General features: G+C 44.4%; 1 protein-coding gene across 1 annotated transcript in view; it reads left to right on the top strand.

Moving 5' to 3' along the window:
* Positions 1 to 24,686, top strand: part of LOC142596567 (microtubule-associated serine/threonine-protein kinase 4-like) — a 166,428-nt gene that overhangs the window by 31,978 nt on the left and 109,764 nt on the right. The window contains 2 exon segments of the mRNA XM_075725749.1: positions 8,150 to 8,238; positions 21,912 to 21,981. Of these exon segments, the coding sequence (XP_075581864.1) occupies positions 8,150 to 8,238; positions 21,912 to 21,981 (159 nt within the window).

Raw genomic sequence — 24,686 nt, 5'->3', positions numbered from 1 at the left:
ACATCTATTGCTATTTCTTGGGAATACTGTTTCAGTTTTGACAAAGGTTAGTAAGCAATTTAAGAATATCATACAGAGATCTGCCCCAAGGCTGGAGAGTTATGAGTGGCAGGGTGTGTGGGATAGTATGGGCAAGTACCTAGGGCAGTGGGCACCTCCAGTGTTTTGGAACTTCACCCCTGAACAAGTGCAGAATCCTGAAGAACTAGTAAAGTATTTGGAGAAAGTATGCTGTCACCCTGGCAGCTCCAGAGAGACACAAATCATTGCAACATGCTGGGGACTGGCCCATGCCTATCGAGCCATGGTCGACACTATTCAGTACCCTCAAAAGAAAGAGAAGGTCTCTGGATCTGATGACAAGATGACAGGCACTGTGGTCACTCCAACCACAGCCACAGGCACTGAAGCTACTCCAACCCCAGTGACAGGCACCGTGGCTAAACCAGAGAACCAACCTGTGTCGGTATCAGTTGCCCCTATACAGAAGAAAAAATACACAAGAAAATCAGCTCGTTTAGTAAGGGATGAAGATGAACCAGGGCCATCACGAGAACCAGAGGAGGAAGAACCCATAAATGAGATGGTGACCACCCACAGGAGTAGAAGGCTCTAGTGGACACCGGTGCACAGTGTACCCTAATGCCATCAAGCTATAGAGGGGCAGAACCCATCTGTATTTCTGGAGTGACAGGGGGATCCCAACAGCTCACTGTACTGGAGGCTGAAGTGAGCCTAACTGGGAATGAGTGGCAGAAGCACCCCATTGTGACTGGCCCAGACGCTCCGTGCATCCTTGGCATAGACTACCTCAGGAGAGGGTATTTCAAGGACCCAAAAGGGTACCGGTGGGCTTTTGGTATAGCTGCCTTGGAGACAGAGGAAATTAAACAGTTGTCCACCTTGCCCGGTCTCTCAGAGGACCCTTCGATTGTGGGGTTGCTGAGGGTCGAAGAACAACAGGTGCCAATCGCTACCACAACAGTGCACCGGCGGCAATATTGCACCAGCCGAGACTCCCTGATTCCCATCCATAACCTGATTCGTCGCCTGGAGAGCCAGGGAGTGATTAGGAAGACTCGCTCACCCTTTAACAGTCCCATATGGCCAGTGCGAAAGTCTAATGGGGAGTGGAGACTAACAGTGGACTATCGTGGCCTGAACGAAGTTACACCACCACTGAGTGCTGCCGTGCCAGACATGCTAGAACTTCAATACGAACCGGAGTCAAAGGCAGCCAAGTGGTGTGCCACAATTGACATTGCTAATGCATTTTTCTCCATCCCTTTGGCAGCAGAGTGCAGGCCCCAGTTTGCTTTTACCTGGAGGGGTGTTCAGTACACCTGGAACCGACTGCCCCAGGGGTGGAAGCACAGCCCCACCATTTGCCATGGACTGATCCAGACGGCACTGGAACAGGGTGAAGCTCCAGAACATCTGCAGTACATTGATGCCATCACTGTGTGGGGCAATACAGCAGAAGAAGTTTTTGAGAAGGGAAAGAAGATAGTCCAAATCCTTCTGAAGGCTGCTTTTGCCATAAAACAAAGTAAGGTCAAGGGACCTGCACAGGAGATCCAATTTTTAGGAATAAAATGGCAAGATGGACATCGTCAGATCCCAATGGATGTGATCAACAAAATAACAGCTATGTCCCCACCAACTAGCAAAAAGGAAACACAAGCTTTCTTAGGCGTTGTGGGGTTTTGGAGAATGCATATTCCAAATTACAGTCAGATCGTAAGCCCCCTCTATCAAGTGCCATCCTACCCTCCAGCAGATCGACACTCCCACCCAGTTTGGTGTCGTCTGCAAACTTACTGAGGGTGCACTCAATTCCCTCATCCAGATCATCGATAAAGGTATTAAACAAGGCTGGCCCCAAAACAGAGCCCTGGGGAACATCACTCGTGACCGGCCGACAACTGGACTTAACTCCATTTACCACTAGTCTCTGGGCTCGGCCACCCAACCAGTTTTTTACCCAGCGAAGACTACGCCCATCCAAGCCATGAGCTGCCAGCTTCCCAAGGAGAATATTATGGGAGACGGTGTCAAAAGCTTTGCTAACGTCCAGGGAAATGACATCCACAGCCTTTCCATCATCTGCCAGGCGGGTCACCAGGTCATAGAAGGAGATCAGGTTGGTCAAGCAAGACCTGCCTTTCATGAACCCATGCTGGCTGGGCCTGATCCCCTGGTTGACCTGTACTTGCCTGTTGAGTTCACTCAAGATGAACCTCTCCATAATCTTTCCTGGCACCGAGGTCAGGCTGACAGGCCTGTAGTTCCCCAGGTCCTCCTTCCGGCCCTTCGTGTAGATGGGCGTCACATTGGCAATCCTCCAGTCATCAGGGACCTCCCCTGTTAACCAGGACTGCTGATAGATGATGGAAAGTGGCTTGGTGAGCTCCTCCGCCAGCTCCCTCAATACTCTCGGGTGGATCCCATCTGGCCCCATAGACTTGTGAGCATCCAGGTGGCATAGCAGGTCATTAACTGCTTCCTCCTGGATTATGGGGGCTCCATTCTGCTCCCCGTCCCTATCTTCTAGCTCAGGGGGCTGAGTACCCTGGGGATGACCGGTCTGGCTGTTAAACACAGAGGCAAAGAAGGCATTAAGTACCTCAGCCTTTTCCTCATCCTCGGTGACAATGTTCCCCCCCACATCCAGCAAAGGATGGAGATCCTCCTTGGCTCTCCTTTTATTGCTGATGTACTTGTAAAAGCATTTTTTATTGTCTTTTACAGCACTGGCCAGATTGAGTTCTAGCTGGGCTTTTGCCTTTCTAATTTCCTCCCTGCATGACCTCACAAGATCCCTGTACTCCTCCTGAGTTGCCCGCCCCTTCTTCCAAAGGTGGTAGACTCTCCTTTTTTCCCTGAGTCCCCGCAAAAGCTCCCTAGTCAGCCAGGCTGGTCATTTTCCCCGCCGGTTGGTCTTACGGCACACGGGGACAGCCCGCTCCTGTGCCCTTAAGACTTCCTTCTTGAAGAAGGCCAAGCCTTCCCGGACCCCTTTCCCTTTCAGGACTGCCTCCCAAGGGACTTTCCCAACCAGGGTCCTGAACAGGCCAATGTCTGCCCTCCGGAAGTCCATCGTAACAGTTTTGCTGCCCCTCTGCTTGGCATCACTCAGAATCAAGAACTTTATCATATCGTGGTCGCTAAGCCCGAGACGGCCTCCGACCTCGACATTTCCCAGAAGCCCTTCTCTATTAGTAAACAGCAGGTCAAGCGAGGCACCTCCCCTGGTAGGCTCGCTTACCAGCTGCGTCAGAAAGTTATCTCCCACATGCTCTAGGAACTTTTGAGACTGTTGCCTCTCTGCTGTGTTGTATTTCCAGCAGATGTCCGGCAAGTTCAAGTCCCCCACGAGAACAAGGGCTAGCGAATGCAAGACTTCTGCCAGCTGCTTATAGAACGCTTCATCTACCTCTACATCCTGGTTGGGTGGTCTATAGCAGACTCCCAACAGGACATCCGCCTTGTTGGCCTTCCCCCTCATCCTTACCCATAAACACTCGACCTTATCATCACCACTGTCGAGCTCTATACAATCGAAACACTCCCTAACATACAGAGCCACCCCACCGCCTCTCCTTCCCTGCCTATCCCTTCTGAAGAGCTTATAGCCATCCAGTGCAGCACTCCAGTCATGAGAGTCGTCCCACCACGTTTCTGTGATGGCGACTATGTCATAGCTATCCTGCTGCACAAGGGCTTCCAGCTCCTCCTGTTTGTTGCCCATGCTACGTGCATTGGTGTACATGCACTTGAGCCGGGCTATCGATTTCACCCCCAATGTTGCCATGCCGCCCCTGGGCTCCTCACTAGTGGGCCCGTTTATATCCCCTTCCCCTTCCCCCTTCAAACCTAGTTTAAAGCCCTCTCAATGAGTCCCGTCAACTCATGAGTGAGAATCCTTTTCCCCTTTGGAGACAGCCGATCTCCATCTGCCGCCAGCACGCCCGGTGCTGTGTAAACCTCCCCATGATCGAAAAACCCAAAGTTCCACCGACGGCACCAGCCTCTGAGCCACCTGTTAATCAGGTGAGTTTTCCCGTTCCTTTCAGCACTCCTAGCTGCCACTGACGGGATTGAGGAAAACACTACCTGCGCTCCCAATCCTGCGACCAATCGCCCCAGTGCCCTGAAGTCCTTCTTCATTGCCTTAGGACTTCTATGTGTAATCTCATCACTGCCCACCTGTACAACCAGCAGTGGATAATAATCGGAGGGCCTCACGAGGTCAGGCAGTTTCCTAGTAACGTCCCTAACCCGGGCCCCAGGGAGGCAGCAGACTTCCCTGTGGAATGGGTCCGGGTGGCAGATCGGGCCCTCAGTTCCCCGCAGGAGGGAATCACCCACCAATCTGCCAGGCCATTGAATCCACACAGTCCAGTACACCCGGTTGTCCCTTTCCTCCACCTGGCTCAAGGCAGGGCCCCTCTAGTCCTGGTTGTAGTATTCGTTGTTCACTTCTTGTACATATGCGTCAGGAGTTCCTTCGTTAAAATCTGGAGTAAGATCTATCCTTCTACTTTTTCTGGGGAACTGCCCATTGGGAACTGGAACAGCAATTTTCCTGGATGAACCTCCTTGTGTGATTCTTTTTCCTTGTGTCGTGGTTTAGCCCCAGCCAGCAACTAAGCACCACGCAGCCGCTCGCTCACTCCCCCTACCCCGATGGGATGGGGGAGAGAATCAGAGGAGTAAGAGTGAGAAACACTCCTGGGTTGAGATAAGAACAGTTTAATAATAGGAAGAAAGTAAAATAGTAATGATAATAGTAACAATAAAATAATAATAATAATAATATACAAAGCAAGTGATGCACAATGCAATTGCTCACCACCCGCCGACTGATACCCAGACAGTTCCCGAGCAGCGATCGCTGCTCCCCGGCCAACCCCCCCCCCAGTTTATATACTGAGCATGATGTCATATGGTATGGAATAGCCCTTTGGGTAGTTTGGATCAACTATTCTGGCTGTGCCCCCTCCCAGTTTCTTGTGTACCTGGCAGAGCATGGGAAGCTGAAAAGTCCTTGACTAGCATAAGCAGTACTTAGCAACAAGCAAAACATCAGTGTGTTATCAGCATTCTTCTCATCCTAAATCCAAAAGACAGCACTGTGCCTGCTATTAGGAAGAAAATTAACTCTATCCCAGCTGAAACCAGGACACCTTGCAACTCACTCACCCATGCCTCTAGGTTTGAGGTATATGTCTATCCCACTTCCTCATGTCCTCTCCGTGGTGACGCAGGTAAAACCAGAGGGTGCCCCATGGTGTGTATCCTCTATATCCTTGAGCAGAGGGACGCTTACTCCTAATGGCTGAGATACTGGTCTGTACAGATGGAGAGTAGGAACTATTCTCTTTGAGTTGCTGGACCTCCTGGGACAGTCTTTCCGCAGCTGAGATGCAGGCCTGTAGAGAGGAAGAGATACTTTCTTTGTATTGCCAGAGTTGGCCAGCCACTTCATCCACCATTGGTTCCTCTTCATCTTTCCAGGTCATTACTTCCAATCAGTTGGCATACAACGCTGGTGTGCTCTGTACCACCTTCCGCCACATGGGTTGTGTGCACCTGACTTCATCTGGATCTTTGGGTAACTGCTCATCGTTCAGGTCACTATAAACCACCTCCAGCACACCTAATTCCCTCAGGTACCGGATACCTCTCTCCATGGTGGTCCACTTGCCTGGTGACATGTAACATCCTCCTTGAAGGGATACCTTTCTTTCACACTTGACAGAAGTCACCTCCAGAGGCTGAGCGTTTTTACCCCTTTTCCAATTGCTTTGTCAATGCCCTCTATTCAGGTGAAATATTTGTAAATGTGTATGAAAACTAGAATGAAAAATGTGCCTCCATCCTTACTTTTGGTTGTGTGGCACTATGTGCAACGTGACTATGCCTCCAAAGAGGCCACTGCATAACACAGAACACTAAGCCAGAAGTTCTCAAACTCTAATCCCTCCTCTGACACTAGCGATGTCCATAAGTAAAAAAAATGTTTTTCATATGAGCTTTTCCATAAAACAAGGTACTTATACTAGCTGTCATAACTTTATATCATTACCTGCATGTTTAATCTGCATATTTTTATTAGAATAGAAACACCTCAATGTAAAAAAGAATAATGCTTAAAATGTGACTCCAAATCATCTTAAACCTGGCAGATGTTATAATATATGTAAACACATTACCCCTGTACTAAAACTGTGTTCAACAACGTCTCATTTCATTAGGGTGCTAGATTTCTAGCATGCATTGGGCGTGCCTGCCACATCTAATATTCTAGCTCTCCTCGAACCTGGTCTTCTGATTGTCCATACTGCATGCACATTACTTGAACTACTCACCTATAAGATGAAACCTGAGAGCAGCTCTAGGGATCATTTCTTAAAGTCTACATGAACAAGACCAATGGGACACTTCTGTTTTGGGGCCAGTCTTGTTTAACATCTTTATCAACAATCTGGATGAGGGGATTAAGTGCACCCTCAGTAAGTTTGCAGATGAGGCCAGACTGGGTGGGAGTGTCGATCTGCTCGAGGGTAGGATGGCCCTGCAGAGGGACCTGGACAGGCTGGATTGATGGGCCGAGGCCAGCTGTATGAGGTTCAAAAACGCCAAGTGACAGGTCCTGCACTTGGGTCACAACAACCCCATGCAACGCTGCAGGCTTGGGGAAGAGTGGCTGGAAAGCTGACTGGCCAAAAAGGACCTGGGGGTGTTGGTTGACAGCTGGCTGAACATGAGCCAGCAGTGTGCCCAGGCGGCCAAGAAGGCCAACAGCATCCTGGCTTGTATCAGGAATAGTGTGGCCAGCAGGAGCAGGGAGGTGATTGTCCCCCTGTACTCGGCACTGGTGAGGCCGCACCTGGAATACTGTGTCCAGTTTTGGGCCCCTCACTGCAAGAAAGACATTGAGGTGCTGGAGCGTGTCCAGAGAAGGGCAACGAAGCTGGTGAAGGGTCTGGAGCACAGGCCTTATGAGGAGCGGCTGAGGGAACTGGGGCTGTTTAGTCTGGAGAAGAGGAGGCTGAGGGGAGACCTTATTGCTCTCTACAACTCCCTGAAAGGAGGTTGTAGTGAGGTGGGTGTTGGTCTCTTCTCCCAAGTAGTTAGCGATAGGATGAGAGGAAATGGGCTCAAGCTGTGCCAGGGGAGGTTTAGATTGGATATTAGGAAAAATTTCTTTACGGAAAGGGTGGTCAAGCATTGGAACAGGCTGCCCAGAGAGGTGGTGGAGTCACCATCCCTGGAAGAGTTCGAAAAACGGGCGGACGTGGCACTTTGGGACATGGTTTAGTGGGCATGGTGGTGTTGGGTTGATGATTGGACTGATGATCTTAGAGGTCCTTTCCAATCTTAATGATTCCTAGTTTTTACTTTCATTATAAATAATCCAGCCACCAAGCCAGGAAACATGAAATTATTACTCTACCCTTAATTGGTTTAGTGGTGGACTTGGTAATTTTAGGTTAATGGTTGGACTGGATGATCTTAAAGGTCTTTTCCAACCTAAACGATTCTATGATTCTATCATTCTATATGGTATGGAGTACCCCTTTGGCCAGTTTGGGTCAACTATCCTGTCTGTGTCTCCTCCCAGCTTCTTGCTGGCATGGCATGAGAAGCTGAAAAGTCCTTGACTAGTGTAAGCACTACTAAAGCATCAGTGTGTTATCACAGTATTCTCATCCTAATTCCAAAACACAGCACTATGTCAACTACTAGGAAGAAAATTATCTTTATCACAGCTGAAACCAGAACAGCTTGTATATTTTTATACACTATAAAAAGTGTATGGCAGAGAAACAAGCTGCAGACAGGGAAGACCTTTTTGTAAATGACTCTACAGTGTAATGCTGGTCTTAGCACAGAACGGCAAACGTGCAAGCCTGAAAAGTATCTATGGTGCATTTTCTTTGTAAACTACTGCCTTTTCCATTGTCCAGAGTGATCATAGACTTCCTGGACATGAACGAATCCTACAAAACCAACACTAGCTCTGATTTTTAATAGGAGACTGGGAAGTGAACGAACAAAGTAGCAAAATTTCAGAATGTCCATATGTGGTACCTGCTGTATTTCTGATGCTAATGTTTTCTTTCCTCTCCTTTTGCCACAGTTGTAGAACAAGCAACAGGAAGAGTTTTATGGGCAATGGCCAGTCTCCAGCTCTGCCTTGGCCTCATTCACCTCTCTCAGCTCACACAGGTGATTTTATATCTATGCTACTACTGCTATCATTAAATTGTTAAAATCTCAATATGAGGAAAAGAAAACAGACAGATTTTCTATCCTACTCTTCTTTCCATTGTTTGTAATAGCAAAAAGCTGCTTATCATTCCATCCAAATTTCTGTTACATTTAGATCCATAAATGCTATGCTATGGTGAGAAGCAGTCCAGAAATACCTAACGTAGTTTCCCCCCCACACACCTTGCATTCTGAGAGATTCTGATGCATTTTCTCCCCCCTCCTTCCCTCTCTGGGCCTAGTTCAGTGTGAAAAGGATATAAAATAGCTTGTAACACATGGTAAAGCTAGTGGAGTCAGTGAGTAGGGTATTACATTCTATTCCTAGTGCTTTTGCTCCCTAGGATTTGTGACATTAAGCATGTTGCTGGAAATTTCTGTGCTTCAGTTTTCACAAACAAATTTGTTTCACTTCTAAAGCACCTGAAGCACTTAAAGACTGAATGAAAGTCTGTAAATAAGAGACTTTATTGATATGATTGTCTTTATTTTGAAAAGGGACATTTTTAGCATATCAAAACACATTTCCTCAAACATTTATTGTCTCATGTTTTTTGGGCATTGGCTGTAACTACACACCAAAATTAAAGCCCCACACCAATCCTTTTATAGGCATATACTTTGTAGAAATGCTCTCAGATGGTTGCTAAAAGAGAAGGTGCAGAGTTTCAGCTGCATTTTTTCAAGAGGATGTTGAGTTTAGTAACGTATCTCCAGTTTTCTTATGGTAGCAATATTATTAGAGAAAATATGGTGGCGGTTCTCACTCTGAGCAGCAGGCTATCACAGTCAGGAATCCAGACAAGAACATGAAGATTTGTAAAGAGTTCAGGGCAGCATAGCATTTAAAACAAAGAAACAAAGAAAATTATGGTGCAGACTATTTTAAAACTCAAGAATGAAATGTTGGAATGTTTGGGATCCCTCTCTGGGCCCCCCAAATGCAAAAGTCACCCCTTTGAACAGGTTATCTATAGTCACCATAGAAAGAGGCTTTAGTTGTGCTGTGCTGATATGATGAAAGCAATAGCAGTGCTTGCTGTTTGAATTAGCATGTTTACTGCTACGAGTGACTATATCACCAGTTTGGAAACTGATGGCTTAGACCAGCGATCCCCAGCAGGCTTCAGAAGTACTGAGTGAGCAGCACGTGTGACCTGGGACCTGAATATAAATAGGATATTTGATAAATGCCAAAGAGTACCTGTCTGGCAGTGGACTCGTGCCTTCAGCACATTGTTTCATCTTTTTAAGTAGGTTTCTCAAACCATAAAAGGGGAATAATAGTGTTGATGTCAAAGCTGTTGACAAGCAGCTTTGAAGGTAGAAAACTGATAGTATAAGGATTAAGACAGGTTAAGTGTAAGCTGCGCCTTTTCCTTAAACTCAGCAGTATGCATTGTGTATTCAAAACCTATTGTGACAACTCCTCCAGTTACCCAGGATACAGTAGATTCTCTTATGCTGATACATTCTCCCAAGGTATGCATGCCGAACACTTCAGCAGCACTAGGAAATCTCATCCATGCTGAAAATTTGCATGTGTATGGCTGGCTCTGTTATTAGTTTGCCTCTATGTATAGTTAATTATGGTAAATATTTGCACAGCTATTGGCTCCTAGCTCAGCTGGCTAGTGTGCCTAGACTAGTCCCCTGAAGGGGCAAGTTGAAATTAGAGCATGCTCAGAGTCACCCTTGACAAGTTTTCTGCTTTCTCTAGTGATCAATTAGATATTCCCTAGAGTTGACTTGGTAGGAAAGATTTCTTTTTAATATGGGCACTGTGAATGTGATCCTGATTTACACAAATAAAAAAAGATACAAATGTTGTGGTTAAAAGCACAGCAAAGCCACATAAGGTATGAATTTTTGTCTACATGTACAGTAGAAGTTCAGTTTGTCAAGCATTTAATGTACATAAATCTTTGGTAACCTAGGTCTTAAGAGAGATTATGGATTTTTAGCAATGCTGCATTCTTGGGTTGTCAGAGCCATGAGGTCTTACCTGCACTGGCATCTGCACACTCAACTCACCTTCCTGCTTTCTGTGGCAGCCTATAGTGGAGGCCTGTTTTTTCTGCTAAGTGCAGCAGAGTGATGTGACAAGGGACAGTGTGTGCTGTATTGCCTGCTGGCTTTATTCCTCTTGACAGTCCTTGGCTGGGAGGGATTACTCCAAGTCAGAGAGGCCTCCGTGACTCCAAGAAAGAACCTGGTATATCTGCTGTCCAGCTGGATGATTTTAAGGTCTTTTTTGACTGCATCTTCAAAGTAGCTGGGAATGGTGAGATTCTACCAGAAAAGTTCCTTAAATCAGAAATATTTATTTTGCAGCCTGCACCAGACCTTCTGCCAGGAGCATGGACTACAAGCTCCAAGTCTCAGAGGGACTAGAGATTACCCTCTTGGGACCTGTTTTAATATGCTTAGACATAGCGATGTATACTTCTACAGCATTCTAGGCCAGAAATTATGATATTCAATTATTTCTGTTCATATGCTGCAAGATTACATTTTACTGTCTTTTCATGTCTTGGAAAGTTAATTGATCTTGGACTTCATATGTCAGGTAAGCATTAGATTGCCCTGCCACAGCCTATCTCCTGACATAGTTTTAAGAATGATCACATTTGCTTCAAAGTGAGAGATTTCAAAGGGAGATCTCTGAGGCCACTTTCAAGGTCTGGACATAGTCTGAAGTCACTTTGCTTTGGTTTTGGAAAGGAAGTGCCCAGAAGTTCCTTCTTGGGCACCTTCCTGATTCCATGAAGCAGGAAAATTAAGTACATAACCTGCTGTGGTTTGAGTAATTCAAATGGAAAGACGGGTAGATTATGCATGACCATGATTGCTCATGCCTTTTAAAAAACATTTTGGCTTCTGGTTTCATACTATCAAAGCTTCGTTGCCAGATCTGTTTCTCTTAGGGTACTGTATCCCACTACTGTATTCCCTGCTGTCAGGGTACTCCAGCCATCTCTGGGGAGAGCCTGCTGTTGCCCTTACTGAAAACAGTTCTGTTACATGCTCTTATGTATGTGAAGGGTCTAGAGCACAAGTCTTATGAGGAGCGGCTGAGGGAACTGGGGTTGTTTAGTTTGGAGAAAAGGAGGCTGAAGGGAGACCTTATTGCTCACTACAACCTGAAAGGAGGTTGTAGTGAGGTGGGTGTTGGTCTCTTTTCCCAAGTACCAAGTGATAGGAGGAGAGGAAACGGCCTCAAGTTGGCCAGGGGAGGTTTAGATTGGATATTAGGAAAAAATTTCTTCATGGAAAGGGTTATCAAGCATTAGAACAGGCTGCCCAGGGAAGTGGTTGAGTCACCATCCCTGGAGGTATTTAAAATATGTGTAGATGTGGCACTTAGGGATATGGTTTAGTGGTGGACTTGGCAGTGTTAGGTTTACAGTAGGACTTTATGATCTTAAAGGCCTTTTCCAATCTAAACAATTCTATGATTCTGTGATTCTATTTAAGTGGATATCCTGGTTTCGGCTGGAATAGAGTTAATTTTCTTCCTAGTAGCTGGCATAGTGCTGTGTTTTGGATTTAGTAGGAGAAGAATGCTGATAACACACTGATGTTTTAGTTGTTGCTAAGTACTGCTTATGCTAGTCAAGGACTTTTCAGCTTCCCATGCTCTGCCAGGTACACAAGAAACTGGGAGGGGGCACAGCCAGGACAGCTGATCCAAACTGACCAAAGGGCTATTCCATACCATGTGACGTCATGCTCAGTATATAAACTGGGGGGGGTTGGCCGGGGAGCAGCGATCGCTGCTCGGGAACTGTCTGGGTATCGGTCGGCGGGTGGTGAGCAATTGCATTGTGCATCACTTGCTTCGTGTATCATTGTTATTATTATCGTTATTATACTGTTACTATTAGCATTACTATTTTACTTTATTTCAATTATTACACTGTTCTTATCTCAACCCAGGAGTGTTTCTCACTCTGACTCCTCTGATTCTCTCCCCCATCCCATCAGGGCAGGGGGAGTGAGCAAGCGGCTGCGTGGTGCTTGGTTGCTGGCTGGGGCTAAACCACGACAGTCGACTAGGTTATTGACTTCATGTTTGTCCTATCTTGGTTGCTATTGCAGGTCCTTATCCCTTTATTATAGACTATTCAAATTGAAGGGAATCAAGATTGTCTGTCAAACTCTTCAAAATCCACCCAGGGCCAGTTTTATTAATTATCATCTTGATAATCTTCATTGTTATCCTGGGCCCTTCTTGTATAGTCCTAATAAGGTTGTTTGCATTGATTGGGAATTCGGTGCCTCGGAGGTATCTGAAGGCAGCATTTTCATCCCTTGTGAGGACACCCTTGCATCCACAAACATCCTGTTCCCTTTTACATTAATTCATTGCTTGTTGGGAGAACAGGCAAAATACATACTTAGTTACCTTTAGTTGCATTCCATACCTGAGATGAGTTTTATTTGGACCATTAGTTTAAGCTACCTGTGGTGTTGTTTTTCCTCCCCAAGACCTCACGTCTCCAAGAGCAAAAGAAGTGCTATGCATTCTCTGTGTCAATTGAAGCAAGGTGTGTGAAGGCATGTTATGAATCTCAGGGTGGAGCTCTCTTAGTGTGCACTGCATTAGTGCTGTATTGGGTTTGCGTGTCAAAGTTTTGGTAGCAGGGGTGGCTTCTGTGAGAAGATGCCAGAAGCTTCCCCCATGTCCAGTAGAGCCAGTGCCAGCCAGCTCCAAGACGGACCCACCACTGGCCAAGGCAGAGCGAATCAGTGACGGTAGTAGGGCCTCTGTGATAACATATTTAAGAAGGGGGGAAAGAACTGCTGCACAACAGCAGCTGGAAGAGAGAGGAGTGAGAATATGTGAGAGGAACAACCCTGCAGACACCAAGGTCAGTGAAGAAGGAGGGGGAGGAGGTGCTCCAGGTGCCAGAGCAGAGATTCCCCTGCAGTCCCTGATAAAGACCATGGTGAGGCAGGCTATCCCCCTGCAGCCCATGGAGGTTAATGATGGAGCAAATATCCACCTGCAGCCCGTGGAGGACCCCATGCCAGAGCAGGTGGATGTGCCCGAAGGAGGATGTGACCCTGTGGAGAGCCTGTGCTGGAGCAGGCTCCTGGCAGCACCTGCGACCCTGTGGAAAGAGGAGCCCATGCTGGAGCAGGTTTTCTGGCAGGACTTGTGACCCTGTGGGGGATCCGTGCTGGAGCAGTCTGCTCCTGAAGGACTGCACACCGTGGAAAGGACCCATGCTGGAGCGGTTTGTGAAGAACTGCAACCCATGGGAAGAACCATGTTGGAGAAGTTCGTGGAGGATTGTCTCCTGTGGGAGGCACCCCACGCTGGAGCAGGGGAAGAGTGTGAGGAGGAAGGAGTGGCAGAGACGACATGTGCCGCTTGGGGCAGGAGGAGGTAGAGAAAATCGAGAGTAAAGTTGAGCATGGGAAGAAGGGAGGGGTGGGGGGAAGGTGTTTTAAGATTCGTTTTTATTTCTCATTACCCTACACATGTTCTTACTCCTCTCTCCTACTCAGTTTTGAGTGGTAATAAATTAAACTGATTTTCCCCAAGTTGAGTCTGTTTTGCCCGTGACGGTAATTGATGAGTGATCTCCCTGTCCTTATCTCGACCCACGAGCCTTTTCATTGTATTTTCTCTCCCCTGTCCAGTTGAGGAGGGGAGTGATAGAGCAGCTTGGTGGGCACCTGGCGTCCAGCCAAGGTCAACCCACCACAAGCGCTCATTCCAATATCTGTGGCTTTGCTCGAGAATGTTTTCATCTTCAGTATCCGCAGAGCAATCATTTAGAGGTCTGGGTGCACCTTCAGAAACAATGTGCCATTACTTCAGGCCTCCTTGAAGAGCTCAGGTTGCTACTAGGTAATCATAACAATCTGGATTGGAGTTATCCAAAGTGGAGATTGGATGTGAGCAGTATTGCTCTATTTCAGAAGAAAAACATCTTGTACATAATTGTAAGTATTCGAGGTGTATTTTATACCCACGCTCTTTCTTGTAGTCCTGCTTTTCTCACAAGTTCGGACTGAATTGAAGACACAGTCTGTTCTCTAGTTCAAAGAGACATTCTTTGAGGAAGACCAGTGGCCGAAGTTTAGGAGGATGATGATTGCCTCATATGAGCAAGTCATATGTAGATCTCAGTGAACTTTATCCTCTTCCCCTCCCATTTTCATTGTTTGCTCTGGAAATAATGGAGGATTTTTCCTACACAGGAGTCTGTTATTAATCTTTACAAATGCAAGCTGAATTGGACAAACACTGAGTACTTACATAGAGTTTTTTAATTGTTAGCCTTACCATCTCAGTCATTCTCAGATTCATGTGGTAGGACAGGAGGGAGAGAGGAAGTGAGATAGCACCACGCTGATGAAGTAAATACATTGTGCAGGGCGCAAATAGTGCACGAGTAGCACCCATCAACGAAGGGACAGGTTCATTTGTAAGCAACAGGAACAGTGAAGGCTGGTGGGCTATAGTAAATAGTTATCAGAGCAGTAAGGAGTCCAAGGCTTGATAGTGCACAAAGAGCTATAAGGTCTGAGGCAGATGGTTAAAAAGGGGATAGGAAAAAGATGATGTATACAACAGATATATAATATCTTTATTATATACATTAATTACTAATAAAATACATTTGATGCCCTTTTCCTTTGTGCAGGACCTTGTCCTGGTTTCAGCTGGGATAGAGTTAATTTTCTTCCTAGCAGCAGGCATAGTGCTGTGTTTTGGATTTGGTAGGAGAAGAATGTTGATAACAGGCTGATGTTTTTAGTTGTTGCTGAGTACTGCTTATGCTAGTCAAGGACTTTTCAGCTTCCCATGCTCTGCCAGGTACACAAGAAACTGGGAGGGGGCACAGCCAGGATAGTTGATCCAAACTGCCCAAAGGGCTATTCCATACCATATGACGTCATGCTCAGTATATAAACTGGGGGGGGTTGGCCGGGGAGCAGCGATCGCTGCTCGGGAACTGTCTGGGTATCGGTTGGCAGGTGGTGAGCAATTGCATTGTGCATCACTTGCTTCGTGTATCATTATTATTATTATCATTATTATACTGTTACTATTAGCATTACTATTTTACTTTATTTCAATTATTAAACTGTTCTTATCTCAACCCAGGAGTGTTTCTCACTCTTACTCCTCTGATTCTCTCCCCCATCCCATCGGGGTAGGGGGAGTGAGCGAGCGGCTGCGTGGTGCTTAGTTGCTGGCTGGGGCTAAACCACGACAACCTGAAGCTAGCTGCAGAGATAATTTGTGTTGGTGGAAAGTCAGATTTTAGTTTGCTGCTGAAGTGTCCCACTATGCCTTAAGCATACCTGTAAAGATCATAAAAGATTTCAAGAATAATTTCAGCTTTCACTATGTAAAGTCTTTCTCTTTCTTATGAAAACAAATCTATACCAGTGTAATTTCTTTGGGTTTAAACCTTCATCATTATTAGTAACTGTCTTAGGTTAGTAGTTTGGACATCCTTTGCCTTTAGTATCTGGGCTGGAAGCTGTTAAACCTGATGAAAGATCCTTTTAGTTTTTGCATGAACTGTGGATACTTTCAGAGTTTTGGGACGTGAAGGGTTGCAGCATCAGCTTGGACAGCATCTGGTGCCCTGGTCACTAATGGGCTTTTCCAGCTGACTGCCTGCTGATGTGTAGGCAGGTCATCAGCACCACCCAGCCTGCGAAGTGAATAATTATAATCTCAGCAAGTCAGGGCATTCGGGTATCCCCACCTCAGCAGTCACAGGAATTTGTTTACAGCAATGCTGTAAATCTTACTTGTCTGTATTTTAGTAAAATGTTTCCTGTGGTGCCACTAAGATGACAGGTACTAGGACAAGAATTGCAAGATAAGTAGGAAATTGTTTAAAGGGGAGAGGACGGGGGTTGTGCTAAAATGAGAAATATTATAAAGTGGGAGCAGAGGTTATCAGTAGAGTCCTCAGGTTTTGGTTTTGTGGTCAAACCTTTTTAATCTTTTCATAAGTGACATTGGCATAAAATTACTGTAGCTGATGTAAAGTATAAAGATATCCAGTATGGATCAGCATTGGGAAACTGTGTTGAGGTGACTGAATGATCTTGAAGACTGGAATAAAAAAGTACAAAATTACATAGCAACATGCAGCATTTTGTGCTGGAGGACCAGTAACAGAAATGTCTACTGTAAGTTCTGGACTCATCTATTATAAGGAATTTAGGGAAGGACCTGACTGCATTTTCTGAATCAGATGGTGTTTGCAAGGACCAGTCTAGTGTAGCTTTGAAAATCAAGTCTCCAAAAATGTATAAATGAAGTCATTTTCAGTTGAATCTGGGAAGATTTCATGCCACTGTACAATGTCCTGGTTAGATTTCATCTGGAATACTGCGTGCTTTTGTGGCCATATGTGTTCAGATGGGATCACGTGGGGAAAGGCTAGTAAGATAGAATGTGAGAGCTTTTTGTGTAAGAATAAAAGACTTTACTTGCTTGGCTTAGCAAAAAGGAAGACTGAAAAGCCTGTTTGTCATCTAAATCAGTCAGAGGTGTTTTCTTCATGGAATGGGAAGAGAAATACATGCTGGCCATGTATACCACACCATGAAGGTTCCTGAAGAATCATCCACTAAGTGTGGCAGTGACAAACACGACCTTTCCTGTTGGATTCAATAAATTTATGAATGGGATTACATGATGAAATTGCCTAAAACAAAATTTAAGGCCAAAGAGGTCTTACCTCCACTTGTAATCCTTTTTTCCTAGGATTTTCTAGCTCTGCCTAGACCTTTCTAGGCAGACACTGTTAGAGTGCTGACTGCTAATATTCTGCTCTCACTACATTAGTACTTGTTACTTGCATCTGATAATTTCATTTGATAGATATACTTTAGCTAGCTACATTGAAGTATAGTAACGAACAAAGCTGTTTGCACCATATATTTTAGTGGTGTTAAGCTTTGAATGACACTGGAGTCATTTGTGTGCGTGCATCAACTTTAGAGTTAGTTTCCCTGGATTTTTAACTTTAATCCTGTGGTTTTTGTCTGAGGTAGGTGATAATGAGTACTGGCTTACTACAGTCTATTTGAAGCAAAGAAGAATCTCTCATATGCAGCTTCTCTGCTATTCTGCTTTAGCTACAGTCTGTATTGACTGGATTTTGGGGAAAGGAGGACTAGGTTTGTAAATGAATGAAGCCTTAGTGTGTTTTCATGGTGAAATATGAGAATGCTGAAAGCTAAAGATAAGCAGGGTTTTGAATCTTTTTTTTTTTTTTAAGAAAACTGATATTTACAGAAAGGAAAATAATACAGTATTTCAATTATTCTGATTGTTGTCACATGTAGAAAAATAGAATCTTTTTTGCTAAAATCAAACTTTTTATTTAGTCTTGCTTTTGGGTAAAGTGAAACTGTTGCAGCGATTTCAGAGCACCTTCTACTAGTTTAGGGACTGGAGAGGAAAGAGTAAGTGGTAAGTTACATGCAGATACAAGTGACTTTTAAGTCCTATTAAAACAGCACTGCCAGTATTTTAAGTAAGTAGCGGTCAGAACATGTGAAGATCCCACTGTTCTTGTGCTCACTCTAAGTGTAGTTCATCTGTTTTTCTCTTGTTGCTACTGTCTCCTAGTGCATTGGGCTGTGGGAATTGTGCTATGTCTCATCAGTATAAAGTTCACATTTCTTCTGGACCTAGGTTTCAATGTTAATTCCAGTTTGGAGAAATTAAAAAAATATAGATCTGGCTCTCCTACTCCTTCATGTCTGTCTAATGCTAGTATCTCCTGGAAGCAAGTGAGTGCTAGTGAGCAAGCCAGGAGATTTCAGTGACATCCAGGGTGAGAGTAAGGGATCTCCTTGAAACAAGCCAGCTGCTAACCATAACAAAGCTATTTAGCAAAAAGTCTAGGTAGAGAAGGCCTCCCCTGGCAAACAGATTTAAAGAGCTTACAAACCTTCCTTGCTGTTACTGGGGAAAGTAATTTGCTGGCGTGAAGCATAATTAATCCAGCTTTTGAAATAGCTTGAGCTCCTCACCTCTGAGAAGATCTCAGTGGAAAGCACCTGCAGAAGTATTTGAAGTGATTCTGCTGCCCAACTGTGTATTCTGCTGACTGGCACAGTTTTTTATGGTATGAAAGTCAGACCTGTAACTGTTGATGGTTTCTTGTGTATTGTTCACTTCACAGCATGGGTTCACCACCAAGCAAACTGACACAGAAGAACATATGTTCTATGGTATTGCTATTGTTATATTGTATTGCTGTGGTGCTGATGTACTGTGATTCATTTAAAAAGACCATCAAATAATGACACCAAGACTTCAAACTGGAGCTGTCTTTTGATCCATCAGGAATTTGGGATAACAATTATCATTAACTGTTATTCCCTCAGTACTAACTGTGTGCATCAGAAACTATTTTATAAGTAGACAGCTATTAAAATACATTAATAATATACAGTGACTGTAACATATGCCTCTTTAAAAAAATTAAAACATCTTCCCTCTGTGGCGAAGACACAGGACTTCTTGAAGCTACTTACAAAACAATCACAATTACTCTGCATATAGTTTTCTTAACAATAGCTGCTTGCAAAATGAGCCACCCTGTGTATTGTCATCAGGTAGAGTATTGTTTTGGTATGTTGATTTCCTATTCATTGTGTTACTTCCCCCAGAGGATGCTGGAGTTAATTACTTACCTAATGCCTGACTACCAGTCAGGTTTACTTTACTGTGTCAGAAACATCAACAGTAATCTCAGCAGCACAGAGATACCCTAGGACTAAAACACTCAACAGCCAGCAGATCACAAAGAACAGCAGGATTTGACTAATAAGCAAGCATTGCACATATGGACAGAGAATTAACTGGCACTGTTTTTTATTTGAAAGTCTCCCAGGTATTGACTTGCAGATGGGTGGATGAATGCCGTGATGGATGAAGGTCACATACAGGACTCTGCTTCTAACCTATCTTGCTTTTCTGGAAAACCATACCTTAAACCCTTAATAGCACTAGCTATTTCTCCAGTCATTTGGGGTTTGGAATTTCATTCTCTGTTTCCAGGCTTGTCCAAGTTCTTAGACTGTTCTTATCTCAACCCAGGAGCGTTTCTCACTCTTACTCCTCCGATTCTCTCCCCCATCCCATTGGGGTAGGGGGAGTGAGCGAGCGGCTGCGTGGTGCCTAGTTGCTGGCTGGGGCTAAACCACGACATCCAGTTAGCTGTTAAATTAAATGAACTATTGCTCTCAGTAATTTGGTGTTTGCAGTTCATGCAGGACAAGAATAAATTGTGTTGGCCGTCAAATAAAGATTGAAATCTGTGTCACGTGTGGTTTCAGATTCCTTCCGCTCCCACCCCCCCAATCCCTTCAGGGAATGAAAATCCTTGCCACCTTGAAATTATCTAGGCCCTCAGAAGTGTCGGAAGAGTAATGATGTATTGGGTTTGCGTGGCAAGGTTTTGGTAGCGGGGGGGCTATAGTGGTGGCTTCTGTGAGAAGGTGCTAGAAGCTTCCCCTATGTCTGATAGAGCCAATGCCAGCCGCCTCCAAGACGGACCCACCGCTGGCCAAGGCCGAGCCCATCAGTGACAGTGGTAGCGCCTCTGGGATAACATATTTAAGAAGGGAAAAAAACCCCAAAGGAACACAAAAAACCCTGCAGCTGGAGTGAGGAGTGAGAATATGTGAGAGGAACGACTATGCAGACACCAAGGTCAGTGAAGAAGGAGGGGGAGGAGGTGCTCCAGGCGCCAGAGCAGAGATTCCCCTGCAGCCCCTGGTGAAGACCATGGTGAGGCAGGCTGTCCCCCTGCACCCATGGAGGTCCACGGTGGAGCAGATATCCACCTGCAGCCCACGGAGGACCCCATGGTGGAGCAGGTGGGTGTGCCTGAAGGAGGCTGTGACCCCGTGGAGAGCCCACGCTGGAGCAGGCTCCTGGCAGGACCTGTGGCCCCATGGAGAGAGAGGAGCCCACGCTGGAGCAGGTTTTCTGGCAGGACTTGTGACCCCGTGGGGGACACATGCTGGAGCAGTCTGCTCCTGAAGGACTGCACCCTGTGGAAGGGACCCATGCTGGAGCAGTTCGTGAAGGACTGTAGCCCGTGGGAAGGACCCATGTTGGAGAAGTTCATGGAGGACTGTCTCCTGTGGGAGGGACCCCACACTGGAGCAGGGGAAGAGTGTGAGGAGTCCTCCCCTGAGGAGGAAGGAGTGGCAGAGACGACGAGTGATGAAGTGACCACAACGTCCATTCCCTGTCCCTCTGCGCCGCTCGGGGGGAGGAGGCAGAGAAAATCGGGAGTGAAGTTGAGCCCGCGAAGAAGGGAGGGGTGGAGGGAAGGTGTTTTAAGATGTGGTTTTATTTCTCATTATCCTGCTCTGATTTGACTGGTAATAAACTAATTTTCCCCAAGTCGAGTCTGTTTTGCCCGTGATGGTAATTGCTGAGTGATCTCCCTGTCCTTATCTCGACTCACGAGCCTTTTCGTTCTATTTTCTCTCCCCTGTCCAGTTGAGGAGGGGAGCGATAGAGCGGCTTTGGTGGGCACTTGGCATCCAGCCAGGCACAACCTACCACAAATGAAGAAGCTGGAGTTTTGAGGGGGAGGAGGGAATGTTGGTGAGACATAATTCAGCCGTGATAGTTAAACGGACAAAAAAAGAGTTGGGGTATTAGCCAGCAAGAGTGGAATCCCTGTCTCTCGGGGCCATGGGAAGAGCAGCTGCAAAGACGTGATTTAAGCACAGCTCAAAAACTATCTTGCTCTCTGCTTCTGGCCAAAAAAAGGCAGGGAGGGGGGTTCTTTGTCTTTGCTGCCTAATGGCTCCATGATTATGCTTTCTGTTATAAAATTAATGGGATCTGTTAAGGACATTGCTATGAAAAATGCAATGTTAGTTCAAAACTTTAGTAGAAATCAAGGCCGCTTGAAGTCTATTAAAGACTCACTCTGTCGTACTAGCTTTTTCACACGTAGGTAACAATTTTCTCCTCAGAAATTAAATGTTGATTCTAACTAAATACATAGAAGCTTTTTTTTATCTGTTGCTTAATGTTGCAGTCTCATTTATGTAAAAAAATAAAATACTACAACAAATACATTACTGTACATTAAAGTAATTTACATTAATGTAATGTACATGAAAAGTAATTTACATTAATGTTTCCTTATTACTTTAATGTTCCTTATTTAAGGAAAGATTGATTTTTAGATGAATGATGGTGCTACTTTAAATCAAATCTTTTTAGCTTTTGTGGTGTTTTTTTTTCTTTTTTCCAGGGGTCATCTTTGTTTCTTCTTTAGATACTGTGTCTCCTCTAGTTATAGGTGCTGAGGGACTCAAATTTAATTCTCAAATTAAAGGGTTAAATAGAGGGTTTTCTATGAGTTATAAAAATCAAATAACTAAAAATCAAATATAAATGAAATGTGACTTGAAATAACATTCTATTTCAGATTTTGTTTTCACAGAGACCGTGAAAGAAGAAATTCTGAAATTAGTTTCTAACCTGCCTGGAAATGCTAGGATTAGTATGTCTGAATGGTTTGGGGTTTTTTTTTTTTGGTGGGTTGTTTTTTGTTTTCCCCCTAATAATTATTTATTTGTGTATTCCCCCCCCCCAGGAAACAGTCCTCAAGATAGCCCTAGGAATTTCTCTCCCAGTGCCTCAGCCCACTTTTCTTTTGCACGAAGGTAAGAGGTTGTTTGTAGTACGCAGCATGCATTTTGTGTAGAGGAAATGTTGTTGGACCCAGATATTAAAAGATGATTGCAAATACATAGCTATATCTGTCAAGTCTATCACTTAGAGCGACAAGTGTTATCTCTCTTACATAAACTCTCTAAAACCTCAATTGCAACAAAATTGTACTGGATGAATAATGCAATGCAATCATACCTTTTTAAGTTAAAAAAAAATTGTTAATAACTTAAATGTAATGGATCCAATTCAGACATTGTCCTCTCATCCACTGAAATGTGGGAATTTTTAAGCTACATCTAGTTTTTTCTTTTTTTTTTTTTCTCTATTAACCATGTAAAAGAAGTGCATAGCTTATAAGAGCCCTATCATAGAGGTCCTGAGTTCAGGGCTTGATTTTACTGGCAGCAGCAATACAGTCAGCATACTTTCAATACCTGGCCTTGACCTGTTTCACTATCTGTACCACTGAGACAATCAGCTTTGTCATAGGAGTGTTGTGAGTATTAATTAATGCTAGTAGAATTTTTTAAGACTTACCTAAAGTAAATTTGAAGTAAATTATTAAATGAACCATAATTGAAGTTGATCACGTCATGGGAGACTGCCTATTTGTGCCAGTGTGGTTCCATGTCACTTAACACCTTGTCAGCCTACCTCAAATAATATGTTCATTAACTCTAAGCCTGGGAGGGTAGGCAGAGTTTATATGTTGACCCAAGTGTATATACACAAAAAATGAAATTGGAATGCTGTGGCTTTCTTTGTCATTAAACAGTGCAAGGCATGTAACTTGCATTTGCAGTGTGACAGCACTTGCTGCTATAGCTTTACTTCCTTTATTTTGGGGAGTTCATTAAAGTTGCACATGCGAGCTCTCAAAATGCAAGGAAAATGGTTTAACTCTTTCTAAAAGTTGCAAAGGGGAGAAAACTTTACTTGTGTATTCCTTTTATTCTTATCTGAATCAAATTCATCTGCAATAATAGATCTTGTCAATCTTTCTAATAGCATATGATGTAACTTTTTTAATCAACACCTTAAAGTTGAGTATTTCTTTTGAATCTACTTCCTCTTGATAATATCTTTAAAAAAATGAAAGATATCTCTCCGTAGATTACATTTGTTTGTGAACATATTTTTAGAAAGATTCATTAAATCCTGAAATAGCTTATAATTGAAAAAGCAGATGTGAAAGATCGAGCATTATTTAGAAATATAGCGGGCAAGAAGTAGTTTTCCTTTTCCACCAGTAATCAACAGAAAGTTGAAATCATTATGTTTTTGCAAACCTTAAAATTCAGGAGGAAAAAATGAATTTGTCTATCAGTGATTCATTTAGATTTTGACCATTTTTAGAACCCTGTAATGATGTTAATTTCAAAATGAAAAGTTTTAAATAAAAACTTTCTTTTAAAGGAGTGCTAACACAAGAAGTTTCTGTCATTTCAAAATATTTCACCACTTCACTGGGATTCAAGAAACTTCTTCAGAGCAGTTTTCTATGGAAACTGATTTTGTTCTATGTTTATAGCAAAAAAGTTTGATAAAAAAGTTTAAAACTGTTAATGTAAAATTTTCTTATCAATTTGTATGTGTGTTATGGTTGTCTTCATATAACCTATGATAGGATGCATTTTGGTAGTAAAATGGCCTGTGTGTTAATGACAGCAGTTTTCAGACTTCTGACTTTATGCCTTTTCTGTTATGTTTTGTAAACTTAATGAAGGTACAAAGGAAGGGAAGGACAGTGTGTGTGTGTGTGATGCAACAGGTTGAAGGAGCAGAGGTGAGGCGTTATAGGTGTATGGATAGTCCTTTTCCATCCACTCCCCCTCAGTCAGTGGGGATACCAAAAAACTGGGGAAGTGTAAGGGAGGGAAAAGCAAAGGAAGAAGGAAGTTTTTTGGAGGCCTCCTGTGGGAAAGGAGGGCTTCCTGGGATAGCAGTTTCTCATCAGCTGCAGGCCACGCCACACAACTGCGGTAGGAAGGGGAGCTGCAGCAGGAAGGCAGCCCTCCGCTGCGCTGCCAGCCAGTGCGCTGGAGGCAGCCTTCCCAAAGGCCCCTCAGCAACGAGCAGGAGTATCACCTTCCTCTGCCCATATCTGGAGGGGCGATTGATGCTGGGGAATAGCCTGCACTTCTGGTAGTGGCTGCTTAGGCATCTTCTGCTGGTACGTACAAGTCCAGCGTCTACGAGCCCATGGGTAGGAAACAGATCCTGCTTTCCAGAGCTGCTGGGAAGTGGGTAGGACTGCACTGTAGTGCAGGGACAAGTGGTGTATGAGAGTCCAGGGAAAAATGCTGTAGGGGCTTGCTACCCTTTTTCCCTTTCTTCCCTTATGGATGCCTCCTATTCTCCCACCTTTGCTTCCCAGATACTTTCCGTGATATCCCATCCCTGTCTTCAATGGCCCTTCTGTGTGAGAATTGCTATGTGATGCAGGAACCCTGTTCAATATAAGTTATTCAGTAAGGAAGAATTTTCTCACAGCTGCAGAATATATGGGTCTTACCCATGTTTAAATACCTTCCAAGTTCTTGTTCTTTCAACTGTGAACATATTTAGCTTGTGCAGCTGAGCCGAAATGAAGAGAAAACTCTTTTTGTAATCGTTCATTCATCTGGAGGTAGCTCATGCATACCTAGGGGAAGGGGAGGAGAATTAATGAATTAAAATCAAAATTATGGCGGAG

This window comes from Pelecanus crispus, chromosome W, assembly GCF_030463565.1.
Source record: "Pelecanus crispus isolate bPelCri1 chromosome W, bPelCri1.pri, whole genome shotgun sequence".
NCBI classification, from domain to species: domain Eukaryota; kingdom Metazoa; phylum Chordata; class Aves; order Pelecaniformes; family Pelecanidae; genus Pelecanus; species Pelecanus crispus.
This window is presented reverse-complemented; position numbering and strand designations above follow the sequence as displayed.